Source organism: Penaeus japonicus, unplaced genomic scaffold (genome assembly GCF_977035675.1).
Source record: "Penaeus japonicus unplaced genomic scaffold, GWHDUDI00000001_assembly GWHDUDI00000004, whole genome shotgun sequence".
Taxonomy (NCBI): domain Eukaryota; kingdom Metazoa; phylum Arthropoda; class Malacostraca; order Decapoda; family Penaeidae; genus Penaeus; species Penaeus japonicus.
The window spans coordinates 20512265-20527264 of NW_028234406.1; the positions used below are offsets into that span (position 1 = coordinate 20512265).

The 15000-nt window shown below is 35.4% G+C and overlaps 2 protein-coding genes across 3 annotated transcripts in view; one reads left to right on the forward strand and one right to left on the reverse strand.

The window, feature by feature from the left end:
- Positions 1 to 3431: 3431 nt before the first annotated feature.
- On the reverse strand, positions 3432 to 11594 carry Prp19 (pre-mRNA processing factor 19). Its single transcript, XM_043020056.2, has 11 exons — positions 11563 to 11594; positions 9403 to 9552; positions 8980 to 9121; positions 8451 to 8589; positions 8133 to 8327; positions 7782 to 7904; positions 7438 to 7533; positions 7112 to 7279; positions 6467 to 6605; positions 5656 to 5860; positions 3432 to 5445 (listed from the first exon to the last, which is right to left on the reverse strand). Exons 1-11 carry the CDS (start codon positions 11579 to 11581, stop codon positions 5304 to 5306), a joined length of 1518 nt encoding a protein of 505 aa, XP_042875990.1. The 5' UTR covers positions 11582 to 11594; the 3' UTR covers positions 3432 to 5303.
- A 3180-nt stretch (positions 11595 to 14774) lies between these two features.
- Positions 14775 to 15000, forward strand: part of LOC122255778 (selenoprotein M-like) — a 10529-nt gene continuing 10303 nt past the window's right edge. For both annotated transcript variants that reach the window (XM_086536244.1, XM_086536243.1), the window contains exon 1: positions 14775 to 14935. In XM_086536244.1, the coding sequence (XP_086392370.1) occupies positions 14831 to 14935 (105 nt within the window). In that variant the 5' untranslated portion in view covers positions 14775 to 14830. The remainder of the gene's footprint in view (positions 14936 to 15000) is intronic.

Consider the following 15000-nt stretch of genomic DNA (forward strand, 5'->3'; position numbering starts at 1 on the left):
TTTTTTAGGCCTTGTATTAATAAATTTTCCTTATCTAAGTTTAATGAATATAGTCTCATATGTAGATAATCAAATGTTACAATACTTTTCTGAATGTTTGAAATAATGTTAGGGAGTTTGAAAGTGTAATTTCTTAAGTCATCTGGTAGTATTGCATATTACTGCTTCAGGTAACAGCCTAGGAAGAATATGATTGAATGGAATGAACTGTTAATATTTATTTCAATTGTAATTATGCCTTTACTAATATATCTGTTTGAATTTTGAAATTTCACAAAGGATTTATATATGCTAAGGGAAATTTTACAGGAACTATGCTAATTAACTGGATCCAGTAAAAAGAGGACACTAAGAAACATTCAATATGAATGTTGAATTTCATAAGCTTCTTTATTTTTCACCCAGGCTATTGAAGGATAGTGATAGCAGGTACTGCACAAATCACTGTAAAGAATGTGTAAAAGTTTCTATAGAATTATTTTTACCTTTCTCCTCAGGCTTATTTGCCACGAGGATTGGTGTACAACTTCATGACAAAAGAAAAGAACTAAACTAGACAGAAAGGTGAAAATCCTTATATCAGAGGAAGTGGATATAGGATGGAATGAAGAATGATTATTGTTGCACTTTCCCCTAAGGAACCCAACCTGTGTCTACCTAAATTCCAATTGTATGCTAGTTAGCTGTACCTAAAACTTTCCACTAGTATAAATTATGGCCACTGAAACTAAAGTTTTAAGCCATTTAAGCAAAGATGGCAACAATCTGCCAGATTATACTCTCATGCTCTTACTACTAGAACTTATATACAACCATTATTAGAAAAAGGTGAGAGGTAGCTTTTCTTTGAGAGGAGGATATTTTGGGAGAAATTTATGTTGAATGGCACTTAAAGAAATTAATTTTATGAGATGTATGAGATTATCTGTTGAAAGACAGAAAAAATATGAGATTAGATGAGATGACAAAATAATGCTTACAAATTATAAATATACATTAGCTGAATATTTTCTCTCTGGATTTCCAACTGTCTTAGTATTTGGGAATTTTACAAGAGTATAAGATATTACTTCTCTTCACGCTCATATCATGTTGCTGTGTTTCTGTAGAATGGAAAGATGTAATTGACAAACTTATCACTTCTGCTGCATAGGTATCACGTGATGTAAATTTCTTAGAACTTTAAGAATTAAGAAACTCGTTTGCGATGTATCAGTGCTTTAAAGAAGGTTGGCCGTGATATTTGAAAGGCAAAGGGTATATTTTTCCATCCCATTCAAGAAATGAATTCTATCATTTCCATGTCTAAACACAAAACTGTTATTTGATATGTTTTGGTGGCACCAGTTGTACGTACATAACCATTGTGCCATTATTTAACAAACCACAAGCCTTTCCTGTGTGAATGAGTGAATGTATAGAAGAGTTTGTATAGATTATATGTAAGTGAAATTGTGCTGGTCATATTTAAAGAAAAAAATTATCTGATCAATGTTGTTTTATTTATTACCTTACTAGCCATATTGTCTACTAAGTAAAAAAAAAACATGGATTCAGTGAATGATTCTAGTATTGGCTCTTTTTTTCTTTAATACTACACGATAATACAAGTATAATGTAGGAATTTATACTAAGCTTAACGAAAAGTGAAGAATAATTAAAGTATTGAAAATCAGGGTAAGAAATGCAATGAGCAATCAAAGTTCTTTTATATGTGAAAGATATCTAATAACATCTAGATCACAGGTCTATCAGGGTAATAGAAGTTATTTGTTTTGACCATCAGGGTTTTATGTAAAACTGAAGCTAATTATTTGAAGTTATTATTTCAGATTAATCATAAAGAATGTTGTTTTACTCAAAATTACGTCTTCATATAGAAATTCACAGAATCATGCACACAATTTTCAATAGTTAATAATCCTTAACCTTTTACAGAAGAATTTTGTTTAAAGATTACTTTTCTATCTAGCATTAGAGTTTTGTTCTAACATAGGCTTGTAAAGCAGTACTGGAATGTTACAAATAATAATAATTATGTTTGCAGATACAGTTGTTAATAGGTATACCATATTCTTACAAATGATTATCCACATTTTCCACCTTTACACTTTTCTCTAGTATGATATGAATCAATAAAGCTTGTATTTGTGAAATACTAATTGTAAGAGCTAAATTACTGTATAAATGAAATTATTGGAAAGAAAGAAAACAAACAATTACACTGGTCTACAGGCTTATTGGCTAAATAGTTCAGATTGTAAAGGCATTCTCTCAAATCATAGATTAAATATCAGTATCAAAATAAATTACTAGAAGTTAAAACATTTATGTTATGGAGATCATTACCTCTATGTGACCATCTTTTGGCCATGTTCACATGAGGGCAGAGCCTATGTGGCCACTGGCCACAGAGCATATATCTCTTGCCTTAAGCTTTCTGGGAAGGGCCACATATTAACCCATTCCCGACGGGGGAATTCCTACGGGGTGGGCGGGCCAGATGGGGCGTTTCGAATTTATTGAGGCCTAAAATTAATTGGCCGCCGGTCAAATAACTGTTTGCCGCCCGGCAACTGGGCTTTTGAATGCGCGGTACACATGCTGTACCACCCGTCCTGTGTGGGTTAAGATGTTCAGCCTGGGCTGGGAATCTTAATATGTATAACTGAGGGAATAAATAGCTTGCAATTTCAACTAAAGTTCCAGATTCAAGTCCAGGATAATCACCCTTTTAGCCAAGCCTAGATGTGCTACCTAGGAGGCTGGGAGGACCAGACCTAGAGTGGGGTTTGTCCAGATCCCACTATTCTTTCACAGGCCAGTGTGGCAAAATGCCTCAGGAAGTCTTCCACTGGGAAACTGATTCTAATCAGCATTTGGTATGATGCTTCAGTTACACAAATGGAAGGAAAAAAAAGTGCAGTGAAAAATGCCTATAGTGAAAGGGTTAAATTACAGCACTCTAGCCTATATTACCAAATGAATATTTCCATCAAATAATTTTTACAATTACTCAATAAAATTGGAACCTAATACTCATTTAAAAGAACTACAGCTTATCATTCATTTTGGCTCATTTTTATTGATTACATAATTTAACCCGTTGGTCGCGGATGGCATGATTTGCTGTCAAGGCAAGCAATGGGCCTAGACCATGTATAATAATACCGACACAAGGCTGTATAAACATACTAAATGGTTACTTAACATGTTGAGGGGCTTCCGGACTTCAAGTGCCTCGAGCCCTTGCCCCCATACAGCCATGGCATTTGTCAAGCTGCTATACCACTTCCACTTGGTACTTTTACTTATTTACAAGCCTATTGTTCAATTTACTTTACCAATTATTGTTTCCTTTATTTATAAATTTATCACTATTCATGTCTATATATATTCCACATCAAGTTTGGATAATGACAATTTCCATCAATATTTACCAATAATATTTATTACCATACATTACACTTAAGAGGCTCTCATGATTTACTCATTCATCTTATATTAAATCAAAGACAGAAGACAAAACTGGCTGCAGAAATCTTGTTCCGGTCGCAAGCATCTGAAGTTTCTACTCATTTACATAGCTTCTCTTCTTGCCAAGTATTAGCCTTATGTAATCCTGTTTTTTTATCTTGTTTACATCTTAAAAAATAAAAAGGTATTTCTAAGTTTACACATCTAAACAAATGGTAAAAAATGATATTCTGCAGACAAAATCAGTTTTCATAGCATAGTCTTCTCCCTAGAACTGAACTTGTATTACCAATCACTTTATTCTTTCATCCTTTTTACAAAACATATATCAACAAGAAACCACTGACCTTCATGTTCAACAATTTTACTTAAAAATTAAAGAGGACAAAATGACTTACAGATCCTTAAGTATCTATTGTTTCATAATCCTTATTTATGTATATGGAAATTTCATAAATGACACAGGCTAAAAATATATTGTACTGACTGCATGGCAAAAGGTTTCTTGTCACTGTAAGATGTATTGATTGGGAACAAAATTGGAACAGACTTGTTTAAAAAGAAATAAAAAAATAAGAAATAAAAGATAGGAGAATAAATGGAAAGAAAAACACATCCCTGAATCACATTCTTTCAAAATAAATGGTGAAAATTTGCACAACTATACAATGAAAAATTACTGTTGTGAGCCACTTGATACTGCCGGGACAATGATACAAATCACTTTTTTTTAACAAATGTAAAATATATACACACACACAAGATGGTATGATTTCTAATAACAGGAAATACCAAAAATAAACAGCCACCACAATAAACTAAACACATTATTACAATTACTTTTGCATATGGGAACAGCAATTTGGAACATGATTCACACACCATATTGCATTATCATGAAGCAGATCCATGTTGACTTCTAACTGATAAGAAAGAAAAAATACAATCAGTTTTTATGTGACTTTACTCACATTTTTCTTTTTCTCTCTTTTCTTCTTATTCTGAAGCATCTTAGAAACAGTTTTAGTTGTGCACTACTTTATGTAAGCATTATGAACATTAACACTTAATTGAAAACAAAAAAAACAAAAAAACATGAATAGCTTGCTTGAAAGACCTTGATAAATAGGCAATATAACTTGCTTGGCATATCAGTCTTTAACTGTGTTGGCAACAGGATTGGTTTACTCTTTGCCAGACAACGAGGAGCTGAGAATCTATGCTAACATTGGTACTGAAGGACTGACATATATTTGAGAGGAATGAAAACAAATAAGTAAAAAAATAAAATAAAAATAAAATAAATAAATAAATAAATAATGTATAAAACAATAATAAAAATAATAAAAGCATCTTCAGTAAAAGTTTGTCTTTGTCTACGGACGCCATACTATCATTTCCAGACAGGTACTAACTTCCTATTACACTTCCTATGGATATAATAACATAAGAATAGTAGGATAGTAGCTGATAATAAAGAGGTAATAAAACAAATGATAAAAAATAACAACATAACTATAAAGATATGACAAATTGAATCTGAGCCTTAAAGTAACTACAATAAAGTAAAATTGGCCCTTTAATGTATGGTATGATTACATCTCAGCTCTGTTTATCTCTAACACTGTCCATGGTGTTCACACCAGGCACTCTTAGCAAGCTTCCATTTATATAATGCATACTGACCTTTAACATACAGCGCAACATAGTGACAAATACCTGCCAGTTTCCTAAAACTGCAACAATTCATAAAAATTTAAATAAACTAATCTTGCTGCTACTCTACATATTTCAAATGAAAAAATTCCTAAAAATATATACACATCTCACGGCCCATAGATCTTCAGGGTTCTGTCCATTGAAGTAGATGCAAGATAACTAGCATTTGAGCCAAAGCGAATGCCAGTGGCCATGGCAGTGTGATCGTTGAAGACTCGTAGGTCTGTCCATTGCTTGCACAGGTATACTCTGCAAGTGAAAGTAAAATTATCATTCTGACCATCATTTAAAAAATATGTATAAAAAGTAGTAGACTTAAAGAGTTAACTAGGTGGTGGGAAATACAAATACACATAGGAATCTAAAAGTATAACATGTCAAATGTGCATTTGAAAGAATATATCATGAACACCTATACATGGCAATGCTAAGCTCCCACAAAATCCGATTATTACTCACCTAACATCTGTTCCTGCAACAGCTAAGTATGTGCCAGACTGATCAAAGCAGAGGTCCATCACTTCGTAGCCTTCATCAAGCTGAATTGTCTTGAAGTTCTTGAGCTTACGCAAATCCCAGAGTCTTACAGTAGAGTCTTCAGCTGAGGTTGCCAAGTAATAACCATTCTCACTGAAGGCAATAGAACTGATGGCACCACTGTGACCTGGAGAGGAAGAAATTACAGTGCTTATATGAGTTTTTGAAGAATAAATAACCTATGAAGTATTATTTTTAAAAAATCAAATTTGTGTTTTTATTATCCCATATGTATTTATGTTATATGAGCATACTTGATGGTTCTTAGTTTCTTGTAACATTGTAAGATATAGATTTGTCTTATACCAAAAACATTGCCTTAATAAGGCAAATTGTAATCAAGTTAGACCGAGGAATGAGTACTTTAACCCATTGGTCACAGTATTAACCCTTTCTGGACGAGTGGTACACTACTGTACCACTCATTCAAAAGCCCGGTGGCCGGGCGGCACAATATTGTGCCAGCCATTTAATTGATTTAGGCCTAAGCGCTCGAAAGCCCCGGCATTGTGACATTCAAGGCTGGAATGCCCCCGTCATGAGTGGGTTAAAAAAAGGTCTGCAGTAGGATGGCTGTTTTACATGTCTGGCATGATGCCATCCACGTCTATGACCAACTCATGCCATCCGCTGCTAATGGGTTAAAAATTAGAAACATCTTATTTGGAATCTGCTTTAGGAGTAAATATTTTTTAATAATAATAATAATAATAATAAATTGAATAAATATTACCTGGGAAGTTAGCCACATTTGAACGTTCTTTCAAGTCCCAAATCTTGATGGTGGCGTCCTGAGTTCCAGTTCCAAGAATGAGACCATCAGGGTGGAACTGGGCAGCAGTTAGAGGGGAGCTGGCAGATGTGTCACTGACCTAGGTTTAAAAAAAAAATTTATAATTTTTATATTACTTGCACAGCTACATTTTCACTCGCCAAAATTGCCTAACAATACAAAGTAATTCACATAACTCCTCACTTCAAATACCAAATTATCTAAAAAAAAAAAAAAAAAAAAAAAAATAATAATAAAAAAAAAAAAAAAAATAACTATAAAAAGAATGAGTGATGATGGCTACTGCAGTCCTAATTATAATAATTATATATAAAGAAAATAATAATAATAATAATAATAATAATAATAATAATAATAATAATAATCATCATCATCATGTGTATATTGTCATAGTAATGTACCATATAAAACTTGAAATGTCAGAATACTGGCACTCTTAAATGAGCTTATAGCATAAATGTGACAAAGCTGACAACATATATAAAAATACGTCCTATGCATAGGGTTGCATTCCAAATTTTCATATAAACAACAGAGACAAATGTCTTGAGGACTACACCACAGTCTACCTCCATTACAGCTCACCTTACAAAGCACTCGTCCTGTCCTGATGTCTGAGAAGGCCCAGTTGTGGTCACGGGAAGCAGACAGAAGGTAATCTCCTGTAGCATGAAGAGATAAACCAGTAACAGGTCCATCGTGAGCCCGGATCAATTGCAGCGTTTGAGCAGTTCCCACGTTCCAAACACGGATCTAGAGTATAGACATTTAGGTGTGGTTAGAAACTTGTCATGGCCCTTTCTTTCAATGCAAGTAACTTCATCTCATAATTCAAGTAGAAGTTGAATCAAGTGAACACAGTCCAGAGGAAAAACATGGAACTTTAATCTATCATGCACACAGTTACACACCTGGGTATCGGGAGAAGCTGTGATAACAGTGTCCTCTGTGGGGTGATAAACCACACATGACACCTTCTTGCTATGACCCTTTAAGATAGCTACCACCTGAAAATGGTAAGAAGAGTCATCACAAAAAAAGAAAAGTCTGTATTATCATTATCATATCATTATTCATAAAATTTTAACACCTATATAGTTCTTAGTAAATACTATTTAATTCTGAAATAATAAACAAATAACCAAATAAATAACAATAATAAACATGCACCTCAACATACATAAATACATATAAATAATCAGTGAAATAACAACCAAAAACAAAATAATATATATAGATGTATAATCAATCATACCTGCTCTGTATCCTTGTTAAACACAGTTGCATTCTTGTCACTTCCACCAGTGACAATTTTGCTGGTGTCCTTCTGATGCACATCCAAGGCCAAGATACCTGGTACTGAAGCACTATGCAAACCCTAAGGAGAAAGAAACCTTACTTTTTACAAAATCCTTTTTTACAAATCAAGTTATGGCTCTTTATTAATCAACCAAATAACATGATGGATAGCTTCGTATAAATTATCTTCAAAAAACAATCTCTTCTTTCTCTACTTTTACCATAACAAAACTAAGAGCAAGAATGGTTATTAAAATGTTAGGAAGTAATTCTTGCAATGGAACAGAGGCAAATCACTACAACTTACAGGATGTGATGCAAGAGTATTGAAGCTCCTGATCTGCTCTGATGGTGTAAGCCCTTCTGGAATTGTTCGGCCTCGTCTCTTTCGTTCTTGTGTCAGAACTGTGGCCGTGTCCTGCAGGCGTGCTACAACATCCTCGGTCAACCCTGCACCCTCCCCTGGGACATCTGCTGCACCTCCTGCCTCTGCTGTTGCAGCCTTGGGACAAATTGTAATGTTAGAAGGCTCAAAACACATATGCATCTTGATTATTTCATACTAGTTATACAAAGTTGTGAAAAAATAATAAAAACATATGAGATGTAAAGTGTTAAAACTTACAATTGTTGGTCCAGCTGGGGTAGCAGGTGCAATACCAGCCTGTGGTTTCAGTGTTGCCAAGGCCTCACGAGCAGCTGTTACTTCCTTATTCAGACGGGCAATGACACGAGTAGCAGCATCGTGCTGGTATAGGGCATGACTGCAAAATAGATGATTTTTGTTTTTTTTTCTAAATACTAATAATGCACTCTTAAACATTAAAGCAGTAAGGAGGTAAGTTCAGGTAGGCCTAGTAACTGACTCCTTGATGACACATTTTCTTCATTCCTAACCCCTACAATAGGACACATCTACTGTTTGTGTAAGTGGTAATCACTGCAGCCTCTGTGCCACTTGGCCATCAAGTCAACAACCTTCACCACTTATGTTGTAATAAGATAAGATGTTAAACCCTCTAGAAAATTACTGTTAAAGAGGAAGCAATACAAGCTCTATCTTGCTGGAGGTTAAGTTTTTTTTTAACCCTAGGAGAAACCCTGCCTTTCTTGACAGACTTGTATCTAAAGCAATGAAAACATCAATATCCCACCTGAGTTCTTGGCGAGCAGTCTGGAGCTGCTGACGCAGAGTGAAGGAGTGAAGCATGACAGCATCCCACTCATCCTGCAGGGCTTTGAGGATTGCAGGAATACTTGTTGCACTTGGAGGCTTTGGCTTTGCAACTGTTGGAACTGCAAGATAAATGAAAAAAAAAATAATAATAATAATTAGGACTTTTGACTTAAAATTATGAAACATTTTTTTCTAAATCTACACTTATTTTATCAGTTAACCCAATGATGACAGTGTCACACCTATGTGACACGGCTAAATGCCTGATGACGGGGCGACACACCAGTGTGACGTTCCCGATGCAATATTGCATAGGCCCGGCATAGGGGGTTGCCACTTCTCGCCGAGCCCGTCAGGATTGGGTTAAAAGCCAATATCACCTATTTACAAGTAAACATACCTTTCAAATCAATTAACTGTTCAACTCTGAGTTCCTTGTTATTGATGGGGTCAGTTCCATTTTCTGCAATGTATTTCTCCAGAAGCCGGCGCTCGAAGACAGCACCGGAAAGTGGGGATACCACTGGCTGGTCTGGCACCTCATTACTTACTGAAATAATTATTGGAAAAGCTTAATTAGTGTGACCATTCTCAAGAACAGCAGAATCAAAAGAAAAGGTAACTAAGATGATCATTGGGGATATGAAAAATAATCCAAGCACGGATAAGGTAACCCCACCATTATTTATCAGTCTCTGAAACTATGCTCGTGTAGCCAAGCCCAGGAATAGCATAGCCTGTGTATTTCATGTTCCAGAAAAGGCAAACCTTTCCAACATGTATTTTGGTAGGACAGAGTTTGTTGGATTTCCTGGTAATTTTTTGTCAAATAAGGAACCAGTCAGAGCTCTATCCTGCCTAATACATGATGGAGAGGGATGTTGGTCTTTGACAGAATGCTTCTGAAGCCCCTTGCCTACAGTCAGACCAGCAGATCTTAATTTGTACAGATAACTTTAAGAATAACATATTTAATGTAGACTCATGGCAAAATGTAAAAAAACAGAATTAAAGACAACATTGTGGACAGTTAACTATCTTCACCCTTTAACAGCAGAGCAGTTTTGGCTGCACCTGGACATTTCATAATGCACAGCCCTAACGTCATGGGCTATTCCTACAATGAGGCGGTGGCCAGCCACTGTGTGCCTGATCACCCAGCATATCAGCCAAGCAAAGCCATGAAGAGGCTTCCACATCATGTCATGTCATCCGTTGTTAATGAGTTAACGACGGGTGACATGATATCACGTCATGGCATTTTGCATGACTTGCACACCGGGTGATTGTGTGCACAGCAAGAGACCAAAGCCTGAGCAGGCAAATAGCCTAGGGCATTGGATGGCATGTATACATGCCATAGCAATATGAGCCTAAACATTGTGTAGCATGTATACATACCATGTGATAAAATCATAATCATATTGAACAGCATCATCATCATAAGGTATTATTGCTAATTTGGTAGGTTGGTGTGTTTAAGCTTGTCATTAGCACTGTATAGTCATAAAGATAATCCTGTTTTAGTCCTCCCATAAACCTGCATTACTGAGAACTTTCTTTGCACAGAGTATATTCTACATAAGAAAATATGAGCATATACTACAATTAAGGCTAAGGAAAAAAACTACACATCTCATAATTAGCATAAACCCTTAAATCATTAATCATACATACAGGTAAATAGCTAAGATATTGCTGGCTACGTGTCACACACAGCCACACTCCCAGACGGGGCAAACACCCCTATTTTTTTCTGGCTAGCTGACCTAAGAAACATCATCGGGTTATTGACCTAGTACGAATTATTCTTTACTCAAATCACTGAAAAAAAAACTGTCCTAAGACTTGCCTAAATACTAATATCATGCCATGTGCCCTCTTGGAAGGCAACTTCACAAACATGCTTGAATTTAAGCTTGGAATAGAGCACAACCAATGTAATCATGATAATTAAGTCTTGTTATCATCATGTTAATATCAACTCTAAAAATTGATAAGCACTATATATAATGGGAATAAAAGATAAAATTTTACAATACAATGCAAGGTAATATGTTACAGGACCTAAAAGAGAGTTAAATGAGTCATTACAAGTTATAAGATATCATATTCCAACACAATAAATGGTACAAAACTATGGAATACTAAATATAAGATAACGTAATATACACTGCCAACCAAGAATCACTGCCTACCTACCGCACGCTTTACAATTCACAGACCTTCACAGGAACCACGCAACTCTTACATTTGCCCTGGCCACAAAAATAACATTCTCATTCTATTACAAGTTTCAAAAAGAACAGTGCTTTCGTTTAATCAGCCCCAGTACCGAAAACCCAAACATTTCATCTTGTGCATCGTGGCTTTTGAGCGGCAAGCGTCCACCAGCGGCTTTCACGGTACTTTCTTATTCAAAATTTACGGTCTTATATGACGTAATTCTTATATCCTAGGATGCACAAACTTATAAGTATTCTTCCTTAAATGTATCTTTGAGGGAGAAGCCGAATTTTACGAAATAAGTGAAAAAGTTTAGTGAGCGACCACCACTTACTTGCGCATATGAGAGACATGTTTTGTTTACGTAGTCAATTGAGCTCCCGTGTTAACTTGGACAAAAAATACAAGCTTTATTTTCATTTGTGATCAATAATTCATTTTGACGTTATTCATGTCGTATATTAGCGTATGTTAGCTTTGGAACACGTGTAGAGTGGAGGAAATCGTTAGATGCATATATTTAGTAATATGGTAATTTCCAAATGGAACATTCAATACTTGAAAAAAAAAAAAAATAATAATAAGAGTGACTCTTTTGACTTAAAATTATGAAACATGTTTTGTCTAAATACAACTGTATTGATCAGTGTAACCCCAATATGATACAGGTCACACCTATTACACGGCTAAAACCTGATGACCACACACCATGTCGTTCCCGATGCAATATTGCATACCGCGTAGGGTTGCCACTTCTCCCGACTCCTTCAGATTGGTTATAAGCCAAATCACAATTACAAGTAACTAACCTTTCAAATCAATTAACTGTTCAACTCTGAGTTCCTTGTATTGAGAGGGTCATTCCATTTTCTGCAATGTATTTCCTTTCCCCAGAAAGAGCCCCGGCGCTCGAAACAGCACCGAAAGTGGGAGACCACTGCTGTCTGGCTGACCTGTCATTACTAACCCTGAAAAATTATTGGAAAAGCTTATTAAATGTGACCATTCTCAAGAACACAAATCAAAAGAAAAAATAACTAAGCGGATCATTGGATAGAAAACTAATCCAATCACGGATAAGGTAACCCCACCATTATTAGCATCTCTAAACTATGCTCTGTAGCCAACCCAGAAGATAGCCTTGAATTTCAATGTTTCCAGACAAGGCTAACCCTATCAACATGTAATTGTAGTGACCAGATTTGTGGATTCCTGGTAATTTTATGTCAATAAGGACCTGTCAGAGCTCTATCCGCCTAATACATGATAGAATGTTGTTCTTTGACAGAATGCCTAAGCCCCTTGCTACAGTCAACCAGCAATCTTAATTTTACAGATAACTTTAAGAATAACAGATTAATGTAGACCCCTCATGGCAAAATAAAAAACAGCGAATTAAAGACAACATTGTGGACATAACTATCTTCACACACCCGTTAACACAGAGCATTTTGGCTGCACCTACATTCATAAAGCACACCCTCAACGTCAAATGGCTATTCCTACAATGAGCGTGGCCACCACTTTGCCTATCACCCAGCAAATCACCAACAAAACCATAAGAGCTTCCACATCATCCGCATGAAGACCACCGAGACATTTGTGAATGTCTTTCATGCCGTTTAAATGATTAACAACGTGACATGATTCATCGTCATGGCAATTTTGCAACTTGCACTTGCGGGGGTGGGGGGGGGGGGCGTAGATTATTGTTGGCACAGGCAAGAGACCAAAGCTGAGGAAGGCAACTAGCCTAGGGCATTGATGGCATTATACATGCCATACAATATGAGCATAAACATTGAGTAGCGTTTACATACCATTGATAAAATCATAAGCATATTAACAGCAATCATCATCCTAAGCTATATTGCTAATTGGTATTGGTGTGTTTAAGCTTTCATTACACTGTATATCATAAAATAATCCATTTTAGTCCTCGCATAAACCTGCAAAACTGAAACTTTCTTTGCACATAGTAATTCTACATAAGAAAATATAGCATTTACTACAATTAAGTGCTAAGGAAAAAACTACACAACCCATAATACAAACCCATTAAAACATTAATCAACATACAGGAAATAGCTAAATATTGCATGCTACTGACCACACAGCCACACTCCAGAAGCAAACACCCCAATTTTTATCAGGCTAGCTACCTAAAAACATCATCGGGTATTTCCTATACAATTATTCTTTACTAAATCACTGAAAAAAAACTTCCCAATACGTCCTAAATACTAATACATCCATGTGCCCTCTTGAAGGCAACTTTCATCACATACATGCTTAATTTAAGCTTGGAATAAGCACAACCAATGTAATCATGATAATTAAAGACGTGTTATCATCAAGTTAATATCAACCACTAAAAAATGATAACCACTAATATATTGGAATAAAAAGAAAATTTTTACAATACAATCAAGGATATGTGTTACAGACCTAAAAGGAAGATAAATATCATAACAATGATAAGAAATCAAATTCCAACACAATAAATTGGTACAAAAACGTATCAATACAAATATAAATAACTAATAACACAGCCAAACAAGAATCACTGCCTACCTACCGCACGCTTTGACAATTCACAACCTTCACAATCCACGCAACACATTACATTTGCCCTGCCACAAAAATAACATACTCATTCTATTATACAATTTCAAAAAGAACATGCTTTCGTAAATAGCCCAATACCGAAAACCCAAACATTTCATCTTTCTCGTGGCTTAAAGCGCAACGTCACCACGGCTTTCACAGGATACATTCTTTATTTCAAAATTTTTCGGTCTTATATACGTAATTCTTAAATCCGAGGATCACAAAACATAAGTATTCTTCATTAAATGTATCTTTGAGGAAAGCCGAATTTTTCGAAATAAGTAAAAAGTTTAGTGACGACCACCACTTAACTTGCCCATATAAACATGTTTGTTACGTAGACAATTGAGCTCCCGTCTTAACTATGACAATAAATACAAGCTTTATTTTCATTTGTGATCAATAATTCATTTTGACGTTATTCATGTCGTATATTAGCGTATGTTAGCTTTGGAACAAGTGTAGAGTGGAGGAAATCGTTAGATGCATATATTTAGTAATATGGTAATTTCCAAATGGAACATTCAATACTTGAAAAAAAAAATTGACACTCAAAAATATTTCATACAATAAATTAGTTACAAAACGGAAAAAAATGATGAATAAACGATTTATAACATTTATTTTACTAATGTGATGTGAATTAAAGCTTAACATATATGACCTGTTAAATCACAGCACCATATCTCGTACTTAGATAAATGCGTCCATCAACCCATATATTTTTTTTGAATATCTATTTCATAGTTTCATTAAAAAAAATCCCTGACCCTTTTCAAAGCAACATTTTCTTTGTCTTAACTAAAATGAAGGAAAAACACGATATCCCTTGCTCAGTGTCCTATACAGATAATGAAAGTATTCGAATATATCAGATTAATCCCCCTTATAGAACTAGAGAACAATAAATGAAACAAATGATCGCCTAACACCAAAGCCTTTTTTAACCCTCTCTCGCAGACTCGCACAGCCTCAGTCGGCCGCTCGCAACAATGGAGAGAGGATCCTTCTTGCTAAGGCTCCTCATTGGGGCTCTCGCTCTGTCGGCGGTTTTTGCTGAAGATACGGACAAAGATGTGGTGAAGGCTAGAGTAGAGGTAAGATTAAGGGTTAAGAGTTGTTAAGAGAATATCTGTACCTGAGCGTAGTGTGCGAAGATGTA

Excerpts from the sequence above, each read along its gene's own strand:
- Prp19 (XM_043020056.2), bottom strand. Across the intron at positions 9,122-9,402 it reads ACAGTTAATTGATTTGAAAG|TTCCAACAGTTGCAAAGCCA; the intron begins GTATGTTTACTT and ends TTTATCTTGCAG. Across the intron at positions 8,328-8,450 it reads CCCCAGCTGGACCAACAATT|GCTGCAACAGCAGAGGCAGG; the intron begins GTAAGTTTTAAC and ends ATTTGTCCCAAG.